This window comes from Oryzias latipes, chromosome 20, assembly GCF_002234675.1.
Source record: "Oryzias latipes chromosome 20, ASM223467v1".
Lineage (NCBI taxonomy): Eukaryota > Metazoa > Chordata > Actinopteri > Beloniformes > Adrianichthyidae > Oryzias > Oryzias latipes.
The window spans coordinates 19,008,889-19,031,841 of NC_019878.2; the positions used below are offsets into that span (position 1 = coordinate 19,008,889).

The following is a 22,953-nucleotide window of genomic DNA, read 5'->3' on the forward strand; positions in this document are numbered from 1 at the left end:
ACACATTAGAGTGTTTTTCAAGAAGACTTCTGGCCATTTGAAAACACTAATTTAAGAAGCAGCTTTCTTTCAAATGTAGCTTTTTTTAATGAGCCTTTTAACCCCTTGATGGCTGGATTTATTTCCAATGCTGGGAAAAAAAATGTCTCTTGTGTTTTTGCTTTCAAGTAGATTTTAAATTAAGGTAATTTTGGAGCCGAAGTAGTTTGATGGGAATTTGCATCAATAGACGTCAAGCCATTCAGTCTGTAAAAAATAAACTGCATCCACTGCTTTGATAGATAGAGAGATAGATAGGCAGGCAGGCAGACAGAAATTACAACTAATTTAATAATACTAAAAGGTGCATTCATCATTAAATCAAACATTTACAAATAAAGGTTAAAATAGTTCAAATTGTTAAAATAAGTTCAACAATAACATATACTTTAAAAAAAACATAAAAACACTTTTTAAACCTTTTTTTCCCCCTACTTTATATGTTATATGTAGAAATTATACAAAATTCCCATCAAACTATAGATATCAGTTAAAGTAAAGGTACTTTTGCACAATCTTCTAAAAAAAAAGAAAAGAAAAATGAAAACAGAACAAACAAAAACAACCACAAAAAAACACACAAAACAGCACCAACCCTCTCCATTAAAGCTTTAGAAAATATGATGGATTGAAATGAAATAGTGATATATCACACGCCTAGATGTATCAGAAGAGTAAGCCAAAAGTAGCCATATGACTTGTTAACGTTCTTATACAAAATTTCCAACAATAGGGGTTTCAAAATATACTTCAGAAAAATCTTAAAACTAGATTATTTTTAGGAAACATGTTACAGTCTTATTCAGAAACAGCAAATTGTGGTTTGACCTTTTAACCATCTTTACTGTATAACTTTTAAAAAAAAACTTGAAAATTACGATAATTCTCTTTTAGGATCTTGAAGGTTTATAATTTACCCTGAAGAAAATGCAATATAATTTAAAGGCTATAATGTTTTATCTCAGTTAAGCATGTTATTAAGCAAAGAGAAAATATTTACTTTATACATAATTTACTTGGAAGTTTTTCTTATGAATACATCTTCATTTTAAATATTCTGTCTCAGCAGTTTGAATGCATGCCATGTCGTTGTTGTTTTTTTGTCTTTCCAGTCTTTTTGTTCCTGTTGGTCAGCTCATATAAAACCTTTCATTGTTTCCTCTGCATCGCTGCCAGAGCCCTTTTGTCCCACAGTCAAAGCACATCTTCTGCTGTCTTCAAACCCGCTCTTTCTTTCCAAAGCGATGAAGAAGTTTACTGCCAGCCTGCAGATAATTGCATTGTAGCAGATATGTAAATGAGAAGAATCCAATTTATTTTTGCCGTCCTCTGCAGCATCAAGCTTCTTTCTTTGTGATGCAGATTCACATTTTTTTTAAGTGTTCTGAAAATTCTCAGTGAGACAGCCACCACAGCTTGTTAACTAATGCTGGATCTGCCGAGATGCAGGATCCTCTACAACTTTGGGTTCAAGTTGTGTTTACAGGGACGTCCACAGGTTTTTAGAAGGGCAAGGGGTAAAAGTCAGAAAAGGGCAGAACAAACACATTTTTTTGTCCTTGAAACAATATGGAAATTAAGTGACATTTAGAAATAAACTTCTAAAAAATAACTACACAGCTATGGGAGCCGTGTAGGTGAAAGTGAAACAACTGTCATTTCTTTACCTTTTCACATACTCAAAGACTTGACATAACATGAATCAAGTTTTATACAGATGGTAATATTTTAAGCACAGATATCCTACAACTTTGATGCCCAAAATGCTGTAATCATTAATGAACGACCTTGGGAGTATTTCAGGCAGGCAACTCGAGCAGAGCGTTGACCTGGTTACTCCTCCCTGAGGGCGGTTCAGTCTAATCAACTCACCTGTTTAGTGTCCTATTAAAGTTCCAGCTGTGCGGTCCAATCCTTCTTTTCCATTTCCGCGAGCTCTGCGTTCGTCATCCCACCCTCCTCTCCGGCTTCCACCTGTGAGCTCCGTTAGGGGTAGTTTAATACCCAAAGTTTTCTATGGAGATCTTTGTTTTATGTAACTGAACGGAGCCTTATGCAAAACTAAAAGAAATCTGGAAATACATTTTCTTTACTGCATGAGTTGTCTGACAAAAATAATATTTAAGTTATTCTCAAAATGTTGCTCTGAGGATTCTGTGTTTATTGAAGTGGTATTTTTGGTCATGTTCTGTCCGCTATCAGTCACTCCAGGTTTGTGTTAAATCATCCACAGCTGTCTTCATTGCTGTCAATTGTCCTCAGTGTAAAGAAGTGTCTGGTTTTCAGTTCTATTGTCAGATCATCTGCTTTTTGCCTCTCCACAGTTTTTGCCCTCTTTTGGTTCATTTACAAAATGTATGTTTCTGCTTCCAAGCCCAGCATCCAGCATTTTGGCTTCTACACCTCCAGTTCCTGACAGTTGCACCCAATGTGACTCTGGTTCTAAATGGGGATTCACAGCCAGATAAACTCTCTTTTGCATCTTATCCTCTAAAAACAGGCTTTTGTTGGGACTGGCCAGATTTGAATACAAAAGATTGTGAAACTGAAGGATACAGAATTTAAAGAAGGAAAATCTAATCAGAAAATATTAACAGATTAATTTACCATAGTGTCAGAGGTGTAGTGAGGAAGCTATGAACTGGCTATGACTGTGGTTAATTTATTTTTAAACTACACCCGTTGTTTTATTCTAAACGTACTGCCCAACTTCCTGTCCCTGCGTTGTGTAGAATTGATGCGCCGCTCAGACGTCTGGCTAAAATAGAGACAGACTCCTTGAGCATTATTCTAACATTATAACCGTATTTAAGGTGGTTGAACGGTGACAAGTTCTCTGTCACATCTCTCCAGGTCTCTGTGCAGCAGCAGTTTCTCTCGCCGTCCCTCATTCTCTCCTCTTTCTCTCTCTGGCGGTTCTGAGTCCCAGTCAAGCCACCAAAGCAGCTCAGAACCCCCCATTACAAGAAAATGGCTACGATAAAATACTGTTTTTTTGTCTTGTATCTCTCTTTGTCTAATAATTTATTAATATTAATACAAAACAAAAAAGGGCACTTTTTATTATGAGGCAAAAAGGCCAGGTGCTCCTAGGGCTTATGAGGGCCTATGAGCCTGTGTATTTATGCCATTTGGTTGGATCTTAAGGAAAACAGTCATCCCGTTGACTATTTGTCTTCAAATCTTCAAATCTTAGCTTGACCAAAAACCCAGCTAAACCTTTTAAGCAAAAAAAGTCAAGTTTTTAAAGCAAATAGACCAGAATTACAACATTTCCATAGCAACCCATATAATTTTTTTGGTCACCTGAAGGTAATAAACAGATTAGTGTAATTTTTGGCACAGTCTGTAGAATTTAACTTTTTAAATTTCCCCGGCAACTGAAGTTTTGCATTAACCTCATCCAGATTTCTAATATGTTCATATCGTATGTCATATTGTTTCATTCAAGTTGAACCAAGGATTCATGTACTAAATTCTCCGGTAAAAAATGTGAGAGCAACAGCGGAACGCCACTTTTTTAATTCAAGTTCGCCAAGCTAACACCGTTCAAAAACTACAGCTTTTAGCATTTATTCCCGGGTAGCTTCTCAATGAGGAGTTATGAAGTAAAAAGAGATCGGTCCACTTAAGTGATTTTTTAATTTTTTTTTTATTTTTTATTTTTTTATTCAAGATGACAGCAGAAGGTCAAAGTTGAACACAACTTAGATTTGTGGTTGTTGACTTAAAACTGGCACTATGTGTGTGAAATTTTGTGAAGATTGATGGAACAAAGAATTGTTTAACCATATTGTGCAAAAAATCTGAAAATCGCCAAATCTCACAGGTTGCCACATTTTGTTTAGTCCTTGCAATGTTTTTGTACTAATGTTGCACTTTGGTTATTTATTCATTGGGTATTTATTTAGTAAATGGAAGCTTTTCAAACTTTGGAAATAACTAGGGTAATTGTTGATGGTCTAAACGCAATTTCGTTGCTCATTAATGACAACGACAAATGAATAACTCTTGAAATCTTGAAGAATTGCCATCAAGCCTTAGGTCCTGTGGCCATCCCATAATAATTTCTAAACCTTCTGTTGACATTCCCAACATGTGTGTTTTGGTTTTGTTAATTGTTGCTTTTCTTTTTTTTTCTTGCACCTCAAAGATTCATTTTTTTTCCTGCGTATTGGCATTGTGGAAAAAAAAACAGCCCAGGAAAAAACAGACCAGGACTGCCATGGGTCATAATGAATTAGATTTTGATTTTATACTAATAGTTCATTCAAAACTAAAGGTATGAACCAGAACACATCAGTGTTTTTTTTATCTTTTTGGTGAATTGTTAGTCCTGTTTTTATTGTGAAGCCTGCACACTGTCAGGAGTTGTGTTGACATCCCTCTCCTGAGAAGTGCAGCCAAATATGAGCTGAAAGCAGAAAACTGGAAGGATTATTTACAGCTTCCGTCTTGTTCAGACTTGAAGACAACAAAAGAAACACATTCCTTATGAAGCTAAGCCGGTTCAATGCTACACTCCCTTTATGATTTCTGTTTATCTCTCATCATTTTCTACACCCTGAGAAAGCTTTAAAAGCAGGAAAAGGCTCATACTGAGCTCTGAAAAGAAAGGGGAGTACTACTGTACTTTTGCTTTTGAGGGATTTTATCAAGTAGGAGTGATTTTTAGCAATTAAGAGGTTTTTTTTCATCTGCAAGTTAACAAAATTAAGTGCAGATTCCCTCTGGGGGAGGACGAGGTGTCATAAATAAGGTACACATGCTGTTGTTGCCATCTTGTCAGACTTTTACTTGTGGCTAAAGTTCTGTGTTTGCAGCACCAGAGACCACAGCTGGAATCAACATCTTTTCACATTTATAAAATCGTCAGCGTTCCAGGCACATTTTCTTTGCTGTTACACGTTTCTATCATTTGTAAAATTGATGCCTCAAGAATGTAATTCATTTCAGTTTAGCAGTTCTGCAAAAACTAAAATTTGTTTTTATGTACTGGAATTATGCAATTTATGCGGAACTCAAATTTGATGCAACCAATCTAACCAGATTGCAGATGGTTATGGTCCTTTCACAATTTTTTTTTGTTATGAAAGCGCTTTATTGGATGGCTTCAGATTTACCATAAACACCCAAGAACTTGTATATACTCTATTCAGGAAGACAACTGTGGGAGGATTCCACTTGGGAAACAGAGTTTTGTTTTCCCTTGTGGCCTATTTCCTGCTTGTAGACACAGATTTATACAGTCTTTCTGCCTTTGTTGCCATGCTTGGCTTTTATAACATTCCTCTTTCCCTTTTCTTTACATCACACTAAATGCTAGTTAGGAGTGAATTTGGGAAAAGGAACTGAAGGGTTACATCAGTTTTAAACCAAATGCTGCAAGCAGAAGTGGATGACGGGGGAAGTGTTTCCCTGGAGTGACAAAGCAAACTGTCAACCTGAAAAAAGACACCCTGCTGCTGGTTTCTCTGCTGTTCTTGTTTTGGGTCTTTTTTTGTCCTCTTTTGTTTCCTGTCCATTTTTTTTACTTTTATCTTCCTGAAAACAAATTTAGGTAGGTAAGCACATCTCCCATCCTCCTAAAATCAACTTCTTTTTTTTGTCACTTCTTCACTACACTTTATTCTTCTGCCTCTATCTTGGTGGCAGATCTGGAATGCAACGCACCATCTGAAGGCAATGCATGCCAGCATGTAGTTCCCTTTCCAATGAAAACCTGAATATCATGTATTTAAAGTAATCTGATGTTACCTGCAAATCCGAGCAGCAATCTGTGTGCTCAACTGTGGGATAAAGATTTAACAAAAGACCGATGGTTCAGAGCAGGGTTAATAGGTAAAAGGTAAAAAGTGATGGAGGTGATGAGAGATGCTGAAAATACAAATGAATAAAGAGAGGTGGAGTTTGAAAACACCTGCAGAAACACTTTACTGATATTCATGAAAAAATGTTTGTAGTCTAAAGGAAAACAAAATGCAGAAACAGGAAGTAGTGTAATCATCAGATCAGTGGTTTCCACCAGATATCAAAATTGGATAAAACTCCAACCATTTTATTAGATTTTCCCTACCCAGGTTTTGCATGTGTTGAAGAAGAAGCACAAAAAAGCTTCCACTGTTTTGTTCACAATGACGAAGGTGAAACTTGAGAAGCAAACAGAGAGAGAGGAGGCGATAATCTGAGCGAAGAAATGAAAGCCTGGTCAAAGCAAACAACAGCAGAGAAAATGGAATATGGAGGGGGACGGCCGCCAAGACCAAAATCTTTAAATAGCCGCTCTAGTTAAACACACTGATGTGAGTCTACGCTGTTCATTGCAGTAAAAGCCTTTGGTGTCAGCACATTGAAAACCTCACAGCCACACAGACTGATAACACCACTTCAGATTGTCTTGATCTGCAATGCAATGCATTCAGGCCTAACCGCTGACCTGTAGGAACAAACGTCGGCAGCCATCAGTCTTCCAGCCGGCCACAGCCGACAGCTGAACCTATTTTCCTCTTTTGTGTTAAGCATGAGGTCAGATGTTTCAGATTTGAATAGGGTTATACGTTCAGCACATATGCAAATGCATCCAGAAATCTGCTTTGTTTTCAGCTGGCGAGGCCGCCTTCAGCTGCTGCTGAGTCACTTTAATTCATTTCAAAGTACGCAAGCATCCAGCCTGCTTTTCCCACTGTGCCCGCAGAGCCAAAACGGGCTTCGCACCTTGACAGGATAATAGCAGCAGCCATGTAGAATATCAAGTATGATTGCAGCGCTGTTTTGCCATTTATCAACTGACATTTTCCTGGTGTGATGGAGAAGACAAGGCTGATTTTGATGAAAATGCTGGAAAGGTCAGAGTCAAACCGAGACGCGTTACAAACTGATCCCCATCCCCCATCATTGCCATGTTATGAGCAGCGCTGGAGTAAATGTTCAGACATGTTTCCACTGACTTTTTTCTTTTTACTCACAACAGAATGGGGGAAGATTCCGAGGAGGATTCAAAGGACTTTTCTTCTGAGGTAAACTGCTCAAAATTAATCCAACTTCTTTAGCTGAAATGTCCTCACTTCTACAGGCTTTCAAAAACATTTTAATAGAAGCTTTCAGCTAAAAGGAGGTCACCAAAAATGTCCACAAACTGCTAATATGAAAAATAGAGGTAGCCTAAAAAGCAGGGGGGAAAAACACCAATCTTAGGAAGGAAATGACTAGAAAGTAGGAAAATGATCTGTCCATGCAGCAAGTCATTTTCTTATATCTCAAATCTTATAATTAGAAATCAAAATTTAGAAATAAGGAGTTCCACACAATTAATCTAAAAGGGAAAAACTGTTTGTTACTTCGCATTGAATGTTATAAACCCCAATAATAAGTATTTTTTTTTGCTAGTTCTAAGGAATTTTATGTTTTTTGGAGTTTCTATGTAACTAATTGTAGTTCATTCTGATTATAGTGACAAAAAACAAGTGGAAATGACTCGTTTTAAAACAAAAGGAGAGTACCATCTTAGTACAAGTTAGCCTATCCTAATAAATCCTCACAAAATCTATAATTTCTTAGAACATTAATTCAAATTTTGTTTTTTCAAAATAATGACAATGATGGACTTGTCAATATCTGTTTATACCTGTAATTCTAAAATAACGTCCTAAGAATTGAATCAAAAATGATATTGCAATTAGAGTTGTTTCATGCTTAAATCATTTTTTTTCTATTATTGAGGGTGTGGAGCAAAACAATTAGACTCATTTTAGTTATAATTTCATAATCTTGGCTCATGATGAGACAAAACATTTTCTACTGTCCTAATTTTGAGAAAGCCTTAGAAAGTTGTAGAGCAAAGATAATTAAAATGTCTTAAAAGTCTAAACACAGGGTTTTAAATCTTTAAAAATATCAAATAACTTGCAGCGCACGTTAGTGTTCATCTTGGTTTGAAACAAGGAAGCAGATTATATTTAAAAAAGCAGTAGAGTAAAAGCACAGCTTCTAAAAGTGCATGTGAACTTTAAGAAACAGTTTTTTTCTCTTTTTGGTAGAGATGCATTATGGTTCTTCCAATGTATGTTTGCTTCATACCCTTTTTTTTTTCCACAGCCAAACACAACCTGAACTAGATCCTCACTAATCTATGTTTGTTCTTCAAATGCTGCGATTCAATCCTTCTTTCATCCTGTCCAATCCTGACGTCGGCCTTTAAACCTTCCTCGTGGTTTTCTTCACACCAGAGGACATCAAAGTAACAAGGAGTTCAAGAGGAAGAAACACGTTTCTGCTTCCTTCTAAGTGACAGTCTGTGCGACATCCATGCCAGAGCGTCTCAGTGCACAGACACACACACACACACCTCAAACTCCACCACTGCTGCTTCCCGGTAGATCTCCCCTCTTTCATCATCGCCTTTGACCCGACTCTCATCTGTGAACGGGGAAGGCCTGACCATCGGCGGAGTCACTACTGGCAAGGCTGCTGCTGGATCCCAGTAGAGAGACGAGGTTGAGCCTCCGGGTGCTTTGTTATGTAAATCCTTGAAGATATCATAGATGAGAGTGCACTCAGGGACATCTGGGGGGTGTGATCTCACTGTACCTGGAATGGATTTGAATGATTCCACATGTGTGTGAGGTCTGAGGTTCGTCTTATTCAGAGGTTATTGGCCCTGCAGGTTGCCTGGTGGTGCAGGGTTTGAGCTTTTCTGGCGGAACACTGAAAGCTCAGAGCGTCTTTGTATTTGAGGGAGTAACACAGGTTCTCCTGTGCTCCACAGGTTTCCATGAGGGGGCCGGACACAGCAAGAGGCCTTTGGCACAATCTGGACCACAAGTATCCTTTCACAGCTTTTTATTCCTCTTAAAGAGCAGACACATCAATTTCGGCTGAGTTTTTTATTCAAAGTTTAGGAGAAATAAGACTTCTTATTTATCAATATGTAAGACCATGACTGATGCTTTAATGTTCTAGTTTTTCAGTTATGAAAAGCACAAGAAAGTGATGTGGAAGATTGTTTTAACTTGATTTTTTTAAGTGTCAAGTTTTTCCCATTTTCTGATGTTTTTAGAAAGTACAGTTTTCAAACAGGCTAAATGCTTAGCAAAGTCAAAAAGTGGAGCGATACACAATAAATACATCAGAACAGGATTTCAGATGTTGTTTTGGTTTAGAAATCCCTTTCTGCAGTTACAAACAACTTTAAAGACCCACTCCAATGACAATCGTGTTTTTGGTGTTTTTAACATGATGTTGTAGTATTTTTCTGATGATGGAGAAGATTATTAAGAAAATGTAGCTTAAAACTACATTTCTGAGTCATTCCGAATCTGGAGCAGATGAGACAATGCCGTTGGAAAAAGCTTGTAGCAGTGACGTAGATGAGATGCAGGTTCTCCTTCAGAAGAGTCTGCTGCACCTGATTTGATTTTCATTTAGTCTCATAATTTGCCTATTTTAAATCCACAGTTGTAGTCATTGCTCATTTTTGATGCAGATCCATGTCAATATAAAGTTTTCACCTGGATTGCAAAAAGTTTTTTCTCCAAAAACTCTGTTGAAAAATATATTTTTGGATTGTTTGCATCGAGTTTCTAACGACTGAATTCAGCCTTACGTATTAACTTCATGGTTTTATCTGTTAACTAAGTGGTCACGCGCAATTCCTTTCTGACTAAAATCCTCTCATAGCCACATGGGAAATGTCCAAAAAAGTCATGAATGTGTTCAGATATTATGAAACGTAATCTTTGTGACACAAAAGCTCATTTCTTTGCCAGATTCCCTGCACAGTGAGCACAAAGCACAATCAGATTACTGTCATTCCTGTATTCATGGATCGTGAAAACAACAGCAGCCCGAGGAGATGTTTTCTGCCATAAAATAAAAACAAGCAAGAGTCTTGTTATTTAAAAATAAATTATTGGCTCTTAAAGATCCATTTAGGCTAATCTAAATCAAAGCTTTTATTTTCCAACATCATAGTTACTAAAAACACCAGAATATTTAAATATCATAAGGGATATTTAAATTTAAGATCCTTAAAGTTTGTACGTATAACTAAAATTTAAAAATTTAAGTGTTTGGGCACAAGCTTCAATGTTAAGATTATTTTAATTATGAACAAGACTTTTTTTTGTTTTTGTGCCGTATGTTTTCTGACATAAACCAAGTAACTATGTAGTTTGTTGTGGAGTTTGAAACAACACATTTTTAAATCATAACCGCCTCCAACATATAGAGATGTGACCGAACCACAAACATTCAGTTTTTGGCTTCAGTAATACAGATCTCGTGAATTTCCTTAGGAATTCACGAGATCTGTATTAAGTTAAAGCAAATTAAATTTGACTAATCACGGTTCTCATGATGTTCAGTCAAATACAGAACATTTCAGTGCAAGGGTTCAGTCTTCTGCAACGAACACAGGATCATAAACCTAATGTTTGTTTTTTAATTATTGTCTACTTTTAAGTTTTTTTGAAAACCTGGTGTGGTCAAGTTTGATTAAAGCGGGTTTGTAATAATCTGTTAAAGCTTTCTGAATATGTTTCTCAAGACACAAAAATCTTTACAAACATGTTTTTGCTTGTATCATTTTTTGTTGTTCTATTCCATTTTTCTTGCCTTTTTAATAGTTGTACATCTTTTTTACGTCTGGTCTTGCATCTCTCACCAACTTTAAGGTTTGCATTTCTTTTTCTAAACTTTTGATCATTTGCAGCTGTTTCACGATCATTCATGCCTGTGTGTTTATTTGTGCTGCTGTTTTTTTCTCTCTCAAATATGTAGCAGCATGGAGCTGATGCTCCACAAAATTATGCCTTCTCTTTGTTCCTTTTTGTGCTCACGCATTTCTGTGTCCCTGTCACCAAAGCGTCCCTGCAGAGAGATGCGTTCGTCGTTAACATTTCCCACAGAAGGAGGTCAAAGAAATACAATTTAACTGCCAAATTTTCAGAAACACAACAGTCAGTATATAACCACTACAGTTCTTTATCATCACATAGCACATTTAATGTTTAAATTCCAGAACACGAAGGCTTTTTTTATTCCCTAGCTGAACGTTTATATCTCTGTAAATATATCTTTTGTGCATCATTATACGTTATCTAATCCTTTTTACTGCTGCCAATGTGAGAGGAGAAGCTGTAAAATGTGGATTTTTGTTGCATACCTTTACAAGCGGTGCAGAAACATAATCTGAGAGCGGAGTCTTCTGAGGGTGTCAGCGAGCTAACATGTACAGTAGCAGCAACTGTCAATATTGAATTTAAAACATCTCCATTTCACTGCTTTATAAACATTGAAACATGAGTAACCATAGTGACTATACAGACTGTACTTACCCTACGGTTATAGTTACAGGCCCACATAATGGCTTCATTTGCATGTTAAGCAGGAGCGGCTTTATTTGTGGTTTTCCTTTTTTTCTTAAATGGGGAGATAGTTAGAAAATTAGAAATAAAAGGACACATTTCCTCCTTTTTTTGATAGAATTTGATAAGAAAGATAAGCTCCAATAAAGCTTGCAGGTATTCAATTCTTACAGAATGTCTCTTGTCCGCCTTGCGGCAGTGCTCATTTAGAAGAACATTTTTCCTCCTATGGGTCATTTTTGACCCACATCAAAGACCTTTTGATCTGTGCTGCTGCAGAGGTTTCCATACAATCATAGAAAAGGCTGGGACCTAATGTAGTTCAGAGTCCAGCTCCATGAAGGCCACCCATGCTTTTAGGATCAGTCAGGCTTTTGTTTTAGCTGTTGGATTTCAGTCTTGGTCACTTCTTAATTTAAGGTTTGCTTCTGTATGGTTAGTCTGCCTCCTTGCACCCTTCAGTTTAGTCTTTGTCTCAAAGGAGCGGATATTTTTTTTCTCTTTCAGATCTCTTTGTCCTGGAGAGTCTGACAGAATAAGGCAGGAAAACGGAAAACCTAGCTCTGTAATACGATCTGGTGTTTTGACTTCAACTAAATTGCATTAAAATCTCATGCAGTTACAACAGCTGATCGCTTCAAGGAGATTTTGCCTGGAAGGAGCTCTGACTAGGACAAAATCATTGTTTTTGGAACAAAGGCACTTACACATTGAAACGGGCTGTCTGCGGGCTAAAAATGGGCAAACCTTCACAGGGCACATAGGTGACCTCCAAAAAAAATTAAGATTGCAAACCCCTTGGTGAGACTGTAAAGGAAAAATATTCATTTTTCTAAAAGCATGCTGTGGGGAACAGATTGTAGCAAACACTTAATTATTTATTGTATTATGTATGATTAAGAGCAATTATAATATTAAGAGGAACTTTTTTTTCCAAGCAATGTATGAATAATATCTTAAAAGGATATTATTCTATCTTCTATTCCTATGTGTTTTCCTTTTTCATCTGAGTTCATTGCTGAAACTGCCTGAAATAAACCAATCAATCAAAAACATAGCCAGGTTCAAATAGTAAGCCAGTCCATGTAGTTTCTTCTAAAACTCAAACACCATTTTCTTTTAAGCTTCATAGTTCTACTTCTTACATATTTGCAGATTTTGCAAAATGCATTAAAAAAAAAAAGAAAAAAAAACTTGTGGCTGCCTGATTCGCAACACAAACCCCCGACATGCAAACTCTTGAAAAAGGCACAAACGGCGTGCAGTTTTACATGCAGGTTGAACTTTTGACTTTAATAAGGAGCTTCAAATTCAGAATCAAAGTTTTTAAGTCTTCAGGATGTTTCCACTAATAAAGACCAAAGTAAAACTCACAAGAGGAGCCACAAAAATTAATAAATGAATAAAATAGCCGGGAGAAACAAAACCCTATGTGGACAAATCAATCTGATGTACTATTTATTCTAATAGATACAGCAGATGGGATGCTCTTTTTATTTTCAAATAGAAATACACATTGAAATATGAGGGATGGTTGGCCAAATGTTCTGTTACTTGAACATCAGGGTAACTCTGGATGTTTTGGAGTTTGGGTTTGTGGCTGAAGCACCACATAAGCTTCTACCCTCCCAGAACTACTCAGCAACTCTTACCACTCACACACACACATTGTGGTACCAGCAAGGGCCAGACGCAGCGCGACCGATTTTAATTAACCGTCTTGTGGCAATCCAGCAAACAAAAGTAGGACATTGTTGCAGCATAGTAAACAACTCACTCCTGCACATCCCAAACAAGTTGTTGTCTCTTCCTCCTGAGCCTCATGCCTCTTTTTGTTTTCCACATTTGAGGCCCCAATCCTGTTATCTGGCAGATGTGACGCATTACTTTTCTGCCATATTAACATTGCATTGTGGGGATAACAGAACTAAATGTAGGAAATTGAATAACTTCCCCCTTATGCCAGTTTTCCCACGCTTATGCAAAAGGGTGTGCAGTACCTCTAAGTCCCATGCTATGAATTACGTGAAATCTAACATGAGCATTGATGGAAATATGGTTGTTAGAATTGTCAGAAACTTTCCTATGTCTGCATTCGTTTTAAAGAGGGAATCATACAATATATATGATTCCACCCCCCTTTTGTATGAAATCTGCTCTTATTGGAACTTTTTTAAGGTGTGGAAAGTTTCTATTATCAAGTGGGCAGATCGTGTTTTGCCTCCACGACCTGCATAAAATGACCCCCCCACACGCAATCGGGAGGCTGCCTCACCTCACATCAACACCTACAGACCTCATCTTTGATTTCAATTACATGCTGACCTGATTCCCCGAAACACGATAATGACCCACATCTTACTTTTTGTTTTTATGAGCAAATTATTTTTATCACTAACTCCTATCGCTGTAACCTTCTTCCACTGCTCTCCTGCAGCATTCCCCTCTCTCGATTTCTTTTTTTTTTTACTCTTGGAAAAGAGCTATTATTTCTTCAGATGAGTACTCAGCCGGCACGAACTGTTACATCAATAATATATACAGTATTAAGAAAAAGAAGCAAAAATAGCTCAAGCACCTGAAGCTTATTGATGTTCCGTTCTCTGCAGATTTGAAAAATCTGATGATATTCTTTATAGAAAGGGCTTTCTTAATATGACCTCAATTATTTTCATGTTATATGGATATAGAGTGTTTACTTTTGAACTTTTATCAAATCTAAAAAACACTACAAATTAATTTCAAACTATCTGTGTTTCTCCAAATTGCTGTTTACCTAAACCATTATTTTTTAGCAATATATTTCATAAATTTGATCAATATCACACTTGGTCCTAACAGAAAGATGACATGTGAGCCTCCTGAGTCCTAAAGAAATGTTTGGATATCAGACAATTTCTGAAAAGAGTCCCTTAAAGCTGCTCAGTTTTCAGTTTGTAAATCAAAAACTCACAGATATGCTTCATTGTTTAACACATGAAGTAATTTGTTGCAGCTTTAGGCATTTGTGACAGCTTTGCATTTTGACGTTGGACTTCACCATAAGCATTTGTTTTTTTTTTTCCTTATTTCTTTAGTCGAACTTTTAAAACTTTTTTTTTTAAGTGCTTTTTACTTACCGGTAACTGTTTTTCATTTGTTCTTCCTGCCTCTATGTTTTGCTTTCTTGGCTGTGTTTTTCTTTAATTATCTGTGTTTCCTGTTTTGTTTTGTCTTCATGCAGCTTTTAGACACAGCTCTTTATGCTAAACGTCCATCTTTAAGGTGTTTTAGATTGAATTATTGTGTAATTATTTTAAGCTTTACGAAAAGACAGGTTTCTTGTTGACAAGTTGAATCTCAATGTTTTATTTCTTAACAGATAATATTTAGATGTTATACATATAGGATATGTAATTTATTTCTATACTTTTTGTTTTGTTTTTCCCAGTTTTAATCTCTAAACAGAGAACAGTTAATGAAATATAATATTATTACCACAAATCCAGATAAATACAATTTGTTTTGTTTTGCATCTGCTTTTGCCAAAATTGTGTAACCTTCATGCCACATTTCTAGTTTCATGCCTAAACAAAACTGCAGATATCTAAAGCCGATGCTGACACACTGTGGCCCCCCACTGACGGAATTATTGCCCCAGTGGTGTGGAGTTTTTGCAAGAATCTTCAGCCCAACGCATGTCCAAGAGGTAGTTTTTCTCTGTATTGATTTAAATGAAATAAAATGCAATTTTTTGTAATTATTCCCTTCCTTTCAGGATGAAGAGCAGTTCTGTGAGATGGAACTACACACCTCTCCCTTGAATTTGGACAAAAGCGAACCTCCACCGACACCGGACGACTCTGGATCAGAACCCCATGATGACCTACTAGAGGGGGACTTAGGCCTTGGCACTAGTCCAGTTAACACCATGGAGACCTCAGTCAACACCTCCTAGTTTTGACCCACCCTGCACTGTCTGGTGTCAAACTTTTAAAAAAATGGAAGTGGCTCCTGAAGGTCGCTCACAAGTGAAAGCAAACCGAGCGCACTTCCTGTCGCTCTGCTGGAGGTTTTTTTCCGTTCCCTGTTTACTGGAATTTTATAACAAAGAAAAAAACATTTTAGATAATCTTCTGTGAGCCAAATTAAAATGTAAATTCTTGATGTGAAGTCATTAATGCGGGACAACTTTGAGCCATTTGATTACATAATCCACTTGGTGTAAGCTCATCAGCGGTTGCTGCCGTTTCCTTTAATCAGCCCAAAATGAAGTTTTTGTGCCAACTTTGCTTTTTTTTCCTCTCCCTCGGCTTTTTAAACTTTCATTTCTGCGATGCAGCTCTGTAAACACATTGAGATGTATTCAACTTAGCTCATTACCCTCTTTTCTTCTTTCATTATCATTTAATGTCCTTCCAGAATTTTGCCAAACACTGGAATCTCCACACAGCATTAGAGAACTGGCATCCAGTGCATTTTATAGCTTTAGAGTCCATCTTTGTACATAGATATGTCAGGAGCGAAGCAGAGGGCACCAAACTGCATTTGTCTACACAAACTAAGCTTTAGAAATATAGCAACAGCTCATCTTTTATTAATAACGCCACTGACTTCCAAACAAGAAACTGTTTTTTTTTTATGATAGCATGAATGTATCTCTGGAATGAGTCTTTGCACAGAAAATAATTGGTTTGTCCCCTGCAGGTTTTCCCACTGCATAGATTTCTGCACAAAGTTTGTTATCATGTCAAATCTTTAAGATAACCTTTATTTATTTGACAGAATGAAAGTGTGGATCGTTCAGAAAAATCTTCTTTTTAGGATTGACGCATGTTATTTGGTTGCCAAGCAAAAGGATGTTTTTGCCATCCATTCTCACGGTCGAAGCCTTTTGTTTTTACTGAACTACGTTTATCCTCTTCCTGTCTTTTTACTGTTTGTCTTGTGAGCAATCTGTTACATTTTGTGCAAAACAAAACCTATTAGGACAGACAGAACATTAAATCCTCTGTCCTTAACATGTCAACACAATATAGCCTCAGATAAATAGAAAAGAAAAGGTTGCATGCTTAGCCATTCTTTATAGTAAAAAACAAACTAAGCTTGTCAAAGTAAGGTGCATAACAAGACAAAACAGGAATATCTTGTTAGAATGGTTGGACCTAGAAGGGGCCCATCTAAACCCTTCTGAGTCACAAATGTATAATTACAAAAACTGTCATCTAATTAGTATCATAAAGTGTTTGACGTTTCTATTTTGCTATAAATTCTAGTATTAAATACGTTTTTTTGCATCTTTATTTGCCTTTTTTTAATTTTCAGGCTCAAAATCTGTGTTGGAGGCGATGAAGCTGCACACATAACCTTCAAAATGGCCACAACATTTCTGAAATTAAAACCTTTATTTTTATTATCTTCAACTGAAATTAAATTCAGCACCTCCCTTCTTTCTGCAAAGTTTCTCACAGAAGAAGTAGTTCCTTAATCGTTAGATCTGTTTGCGCAATACCTGCAGAGTGTATTTTGAACATCTGCTCTGCTTTTAGACTTTTTTTTTCCATCAGTAGAGGGACTATTTCCAAATATAGATGCCTATTTTAGCCACACCAGTATTTTTGTAAAATTATAGAAAAAAGCACTATTAGTTTCATGAAGAAACCAGGATTTCTTTGTTTTTCCTTGGGGCTGCACCGTTTCCTGTCAGACCACAAATGCTTATAGTAAATAAGATTTTTTGTTGACCCAATAAAGTTGATTAGCAAACAGCGTGGAGGGCGGCACAACAGCTTGCTATGAGTCATTTTTTTCAAAAAGGTAAAAGGAAGAAATTGAGCTTCGGTGACCTCAGTCACCTTAACTGAGAGCCCCTGCTTGTGTTTACACAGCAACACAAAAGTAGGAAACCATGCATCAACTGTCTTGTTTACTGTGAACTTTACTCATTATTCCCAGATCATGTGTTTCCATAGAAGCAAGCAATTGTAAACATTTGAAATGGTGGTACAGACTCCAGAAGTAATAATGTCCACAGTATGTTATTATCCCACAAAGGTCTAGGTGTCAGAAACCATCATTTAAAGAAACAAAGTCCTCTGATCTGGGTTTTTTATTTCGATAAAGCAGTACTGGTGGCTCGGAGGAATCCTCTATGGCACATCAACAAACCAATTCACTGATTGTCTCTGATTTCTGGTCTTCAAAAAGATTTTTTTTTTCTTTTTTTAATCCATTTAGACATTACGGAGAGCTAAAAAAAAACACACACACCTTTAAAGATTTAAACATTCAAAAATAACCCAAAAACATCCAATTGTTTGTGTCGTATTAACAAGACACGTGAATCAAAGATTTTTTCCTGCTTTTTTTTTATTTCTGTGGGTGCAGCTTCAGTAATCAAGTTCTCAGGCTCTGCTAATGAGTAATAAAAGAATTGATTCCTTCGCATTCACCTGCAGCCTGACTGAGGGCAGCGATACATTCCTGATGTGGCCAGTGGAGCTTCATGAACACAGAAAGTAAAGCTTTTAATTCCACAAGAAGAGAAAAAAGCAAAATGGACATTGATTAAAGGTCTTTGGCGGAGTGGGTTTTATTGTTTGTTTTTTCTAAATCTTGGAGCGGGACAGTAGTGGTTTGCTCAAGTCCTTGGCCTCCATGGCTGTTCTCACTCGCTCGTACCCGAGAACAGACATGGAGTGGTGGCAATAGTCCTCCACTTGTTTGATCTGCTGGATGCTGAGCACTGTTCTCCAGGCGCTAGCAGCCTGTGTGGCGTTCCTGGAGGAGACGATAAATGGCTTGGAGGAGGAACTGGAGCCGCTGGTCATGTTTAATGCAAACGATTCGATGTCGTGGTTGGTGGTGAGGTTGGCAAAGCGGTAGATGTTCCTCAGGGTCTTAACTGGGTTCTCGACCAGGTCCTCGTAGCGTACGACCATGTACTTCCCCTTCAGCCAGCTGGGTGGGTTTAAGGCAGTCCTCAAAGTCCTGGACGTGCGGTCACAAATCACCTCCATGGCTCCGATGGAGTGATAGTCGGAGCCGTCCTTTTTGTTGGCTTTGTGGCCCGGATCCACGAAAGGTATCCGGCGGAGTTTGGGATCCCTGCTGCGGACCACCTGCAGGTTCTCCCTTATGAGCCCGTGTCTGGATTTGATCCTGGAGTTGGCCACTGCCCGAGGGTCTCTGACCAGGTGTATCACCTTCAAATCCAAGGACGGGTCCTCCATGAGTGGGGCCAGGACGTTTACGTCCAGAATGCGAACTCCTTTAATCACTACGGTGTTGTATTTCAGGCACTCCTCCTCCAACAGGCGGAGGCTTTGAGGGGGGCACTTTTTACACACCTTATCGTCTACCATCCCCACCACATCTTTCCTGTAGGCAGAACAGAGGGGGTAGGAGCACACCACTTTGTTCAAGGTGGCCCCAAATAATCCCAAGGAGGTAAAGTTCTTTCCCCCGGGGCTGTTGTAAAGTTGGAAAACGGACAGATCACAGCGGTACAAAGAGCTTAGCATGTCTCTGGCCGCCCCTTGGAGTGAGACGGCATCCCCCGGGTACAACTTCTGCCAGATGTGCCACATCGGCTCATACAAGAAGAACACTTCATGGTTTTGGTTGAAAAGCTCCCCGAAAAAGGAGGAGCCCGACCTCCAGGTGGTCAGAACGTAAATGAGCTGTCTCTTTTTGGCCAGAGAGGGCCTGTAAAGGAATCGGATGTCAGACCTGCTCTGATAAGTGGCGCTCCGCATCTGGTGGTTACACTGCTGGGGCTCCTTGGTCCATTTATAATTGGCCAGGTTAAGCATGGTGAGGGCCAGCAGTAAGAAATAGGCCATAAATAACACAATCCTTTTCCTGCGGAGGACTTTCATCACGATCCCCGGCTGTGCGATTATCTTGGTATGATTCCGGTAAGTTTTGAGCTTCCTGCCAAATCCGGCATCCTTCTCCCAGGGCGCTGTCAACTTTAGGGGATGATGATACTGTTTACCTCTCATCTGTGACCTGTGAGCGGCTCCCACCGCCGGACAAAGCAGTTTACATACACAACAATGCAGCAATACGCTCAGCAGTGCGTGAGTGTGTGCGGGCTGCACCCGGAATTTATCACCGCTTCAGCACCGGCTGATTAGGTAATATATTCAGCAGCAGTTCGGAAGCGACCCGGTCCTCACTGCACTGCGCAATGATCCTCATAGGAGCGGCGCCTGGAGCGATTCACGCCGACGGCTGCAGTGATTCGGTGGGTGGCCCGCGTTCAAAACAAAAACGAAGGAGCCTTCATCGTCACAGACGCCCTGTTCTCCCATGTTCAGCGGAGGAATCCCTGCGCAGCTCTCCTCTGAAGCATCCTGAGAAGACGCGTCCTGCCGGGATTCACCGCGCGACACGGTGGAGGGCGGGTTTAATTTCTCCCCGCATAAAAAAAAGAGCGGAGAGGCGGTTGTCCGGCCGCGAAACGCGTCCAGCTCCAGCGCTTGTTTCACTGAAACAAACTGAGACGAGTCAATCCTTCCAGGAGGGCAAGGCCCGCCCACCGCGACAGAGGATTGGTTTGTGTTGTGACGTCAAGCGCAAAGAGCTTCTCTGATTGGTCATTCCGCCTGTTCGTCTTTCAGCAGCTGCCATGGAAACACTCTCAATGGTAGACGGCGGGCGGATACCGTTGTTTGGAAGGTCTCCATCCCCATAACCCTCCGCGCGCCCAAAAAAAACAAGATAGCAATCTTTAAACCGCCCTCCACCCTACATGTCCATGTTCTACATGAACAAGAAAGTAATATTTAAGATGAAAACACAAGAATGAAATGTTATTTACATATGTAAATAATATGAGATAATGCAATTCAACAATTTTGATGTAATAATGATGTATATTGTGTTTATAATATAATCATTAAGTATAGGCTACATATACATATAAAAATATATATATATATATATATTTTAGTTGATTTAATTGTTTTATTTTTATGTTATTTTTATATGTATCTGTTTTTAAGGTAAAATTTTAAAAACTGTTGTTTTTATTTCTAAAAAATGTGTTGCTTTCCAGGACAAAGTTTCTGCAGAGCAACAGGCCAGGACTGTTGGCACTGAGTATGTATTCTCCATTTCCCATCATCATCCCTTTGTTTATACGCTATCTCCCCCTAACTTACAGTCCCTCACAACCCCAACCTTTTTTTTCTGGTGCAAAAAAAATGCGTTGCAATAGCCTATCGAAACTATCCAGTCATAACAGTTTTGGACCAAATGCTTGGACGAGGAAACAGATTCATACGTGGATCTATTTGTCTGTATGTGCATGCATCTGAATCAAGCAAAAAAGCCAGAAGCTTGTGGCCTGTCAATTATAGCCCATACGTCAGGCTTTTCCAACAGGTATTTCTGTTTGTTCCTGAGTCACCACAATTTGAAAAAAAATACTCAGAAATTCAATTTTAATCTTAATTTTGTGATATAAATATATATATATATATATATATATATATATATATATATATATATATATATATATATATATATATATATATATGTATGTATGTATGTATATATATATATATATATATATATATATATATATATATATATGTATGTATATATATATATATATATATATATATATATATATATATATATATATATATATATATATATATATATATGTTGTAGCTCGCCACACAAATCAATTCTTTTTGTTAACCCTTAGCAAAAAGAAGTCAGTTTAAGTATACCACAAGTATACTAAGTCGATGCTAAAAAGGACGTAGTTTACACAAATTTTTCTTTTTATATGAATCTATATATTTGTAACCTTAAAATGCTGTGGTCTATAGTGGACCTGCTATACCCTTAAGTATACCTAATGAAACAAACCTTTTGGCATTTTATGGTAACGGAAATTAAATAGTTATTAAACTGCTTATAAATACTTTTAACCGTTTTTAAATGTCTTAACGGTCTTGCACCTTTTTATTTATCAGATCTTTTAGTAAGGTATGAACCCTCGCGGACCCTGAGATCCTCTGGCACTGGTCTGTTGACCGTTCCGACTGTAAGAACCAAAACCTACGGAGAAGCATCTTTTCAACACTATGGCCACCGTTTATGGAACAGTCTGCCAGAGGACCTGAGAGCCGCAAAGAGCATTAAAGTTTTTAAGAAAAGCTAACCTGGCTTTTAACAAATTTTTTACTACCACTATTTATTTATTTGGTTATTTATTTATTTATTTTTATTTATCCATTTTATCTTGTTTTCTGAACTTACACTCGATTTTAATGTGTTATTTTAATTTTAATTCATCTTATTTCAATGTTTTATTGTTCATTGCTTTTATCAATATTTATCATATCAATATTTCATTCTCTTTTGTACTTTTACGATGCGTCCTGAGTTGGAACCTTTCCCTCTGGGTCGGATGCTGTTCAGCATCTGCGGCTCTGGATGGGGACCTGCATCACCTCTTAGCTATGGTGGAGCGGTCGCCGCCTGTGATGCTGCATTTGGCTGGTCATGCAGCTGTTCACAGAGAGGGAGGTTCCAATTATCAGCGTTTTCGTGCTTAGCCTATTTCGTATTTTCCAATTCTCATTGTCTTTCCCCATCTATTGGGGGGTGGAAGATGTGTAAGAAGTGGGGGGTTGTGTAGGTACGGGGAGGGGGGCCCTATTTTTATTTTTATTTATTTTTTGTGCTTGTTTATTTTAATCTTCATGCTTGTTTTGATATTATTTATTTTGTTTTGTTTTAATGTAAAGCACTTTGTGTTATTCTTTCATATGAAAAGTGCTTTATTAATAAAGTTTGGTTGATTGATGGATGGATGGATGGATGGATGGATGGATGGATGGATGGATGGATGGATGGATGGATGGATGGATGGATGGATGGATGGATGGATGGATGGATGGATGGATGGATTGGTTGATTGATAAGCCAAATCTATTCATATTTTAACCATGCACTCTGTTAGGGCATATAATAATAATCATGAACAGAAAGAGAGTTGGCTAAAAGACATCTGTTTTTCATAAACTACATGGCAAATGCTCTGGGAAGCTCTAAGTTCATGTGTTTGAACACAGGAAAGCAGATTGAAAATCATATTTCCTAAGAGGCTTTCCTGTTTGAGATTAACACATCTGGAGGAGGAGAATGTTTGAGAAAAATCGTCCTTTCTGCACATTGAGAAATCCTTGCACTCATTAAGGGCCACATACCACAGTATATCTAGTTAAGTTTGTTGCATGATACTTCACACATGAAAATGGCAGTTATTATTACTATTAGTTATTACTATTTGTCAAGTTTAGGTCATTTGCCAAATAGAGTTAAGATTACAAAAGTCGGTGCTGCCAATCAGCAGCACGGGCAAAAACTAAGTCTTTGGTGGGATGTTTATTATTATAAGGTTTGTGAACACTGCCCCCTGCTGGGGGAATGTGTTTTACACAAAACAAGTCCCAGAACTCAAAACAGCTGATTTTAACAAACTGTTTCATTAAGTTAATTGTAAAATAATAATAATAATAATAATAACTTTAAAAAAACTGCAGCC

The 22,953-nt window shown here is 37.9% G+C and overlaps 2 protein-coding genes across 2 annotated transcripts in view; one reads left to right on the top strand and one right to left on the bottom strand.

Moving 5' to 3' along the window:
* The window catches only part of LOC101157820 (sodium/hydrogen exchanger 9), a 64,134-nt gene extending 46,503 nt beyond the window's left edge, over positions 1 to 17,631 (top strand). The window contains exons 13-16 of the mRNA XM_023950088.1: positions 7,010 to 7,055; positions 8,804 to 8,859; positions 14,985 to 15,090; positions 15,160 to 17,631. Of these exons, the coding sequence (XP_023805856.1) occupies positions 7,010 to 7,055; positions 8,804 to 8,859; positions 14,985 to 15,090; positions 15,160 to 15,339 (388 nt within the window). The 3' untranslated portion in view covers positions 15,340 to 17,631. The remainder of the gene's footprint in view (positions 1 to 7,009; positions 7,056 to 8,803; positions 8,860 to 14,984; positions 15,091 to 15,159) is intronic.
* On the bottom strand, positions 17,404 to 19,925 carry chst2 (carbohydrate sulfotransferase 2). The gene has a single exon (XM_004081098.4). The coding sequence runs from the start codon at positions 19,385 to 19,387 to the stop codon at positions 17,990 to 17,992; it is 1,398 nt and encodes a 465-aa protein (XP_004081146.1). The 5' UTR covers positions 19,388 to 19,925; the 3' UTR covers positions 17,404 to 17,989.
* Positions 19,926 to 22,953: the final 3,028 nt, after the last annotated feature.

What these genes read in the sequence shown, in the direction of transcription:
- chst2 (XM_004081098.4), bottom strand. Translation starts at nt 19,387, where the DNA reads ATGAGAGGTAAACAGTATCATCATCCCCTAAAGTTGACAGCGCCCTGG.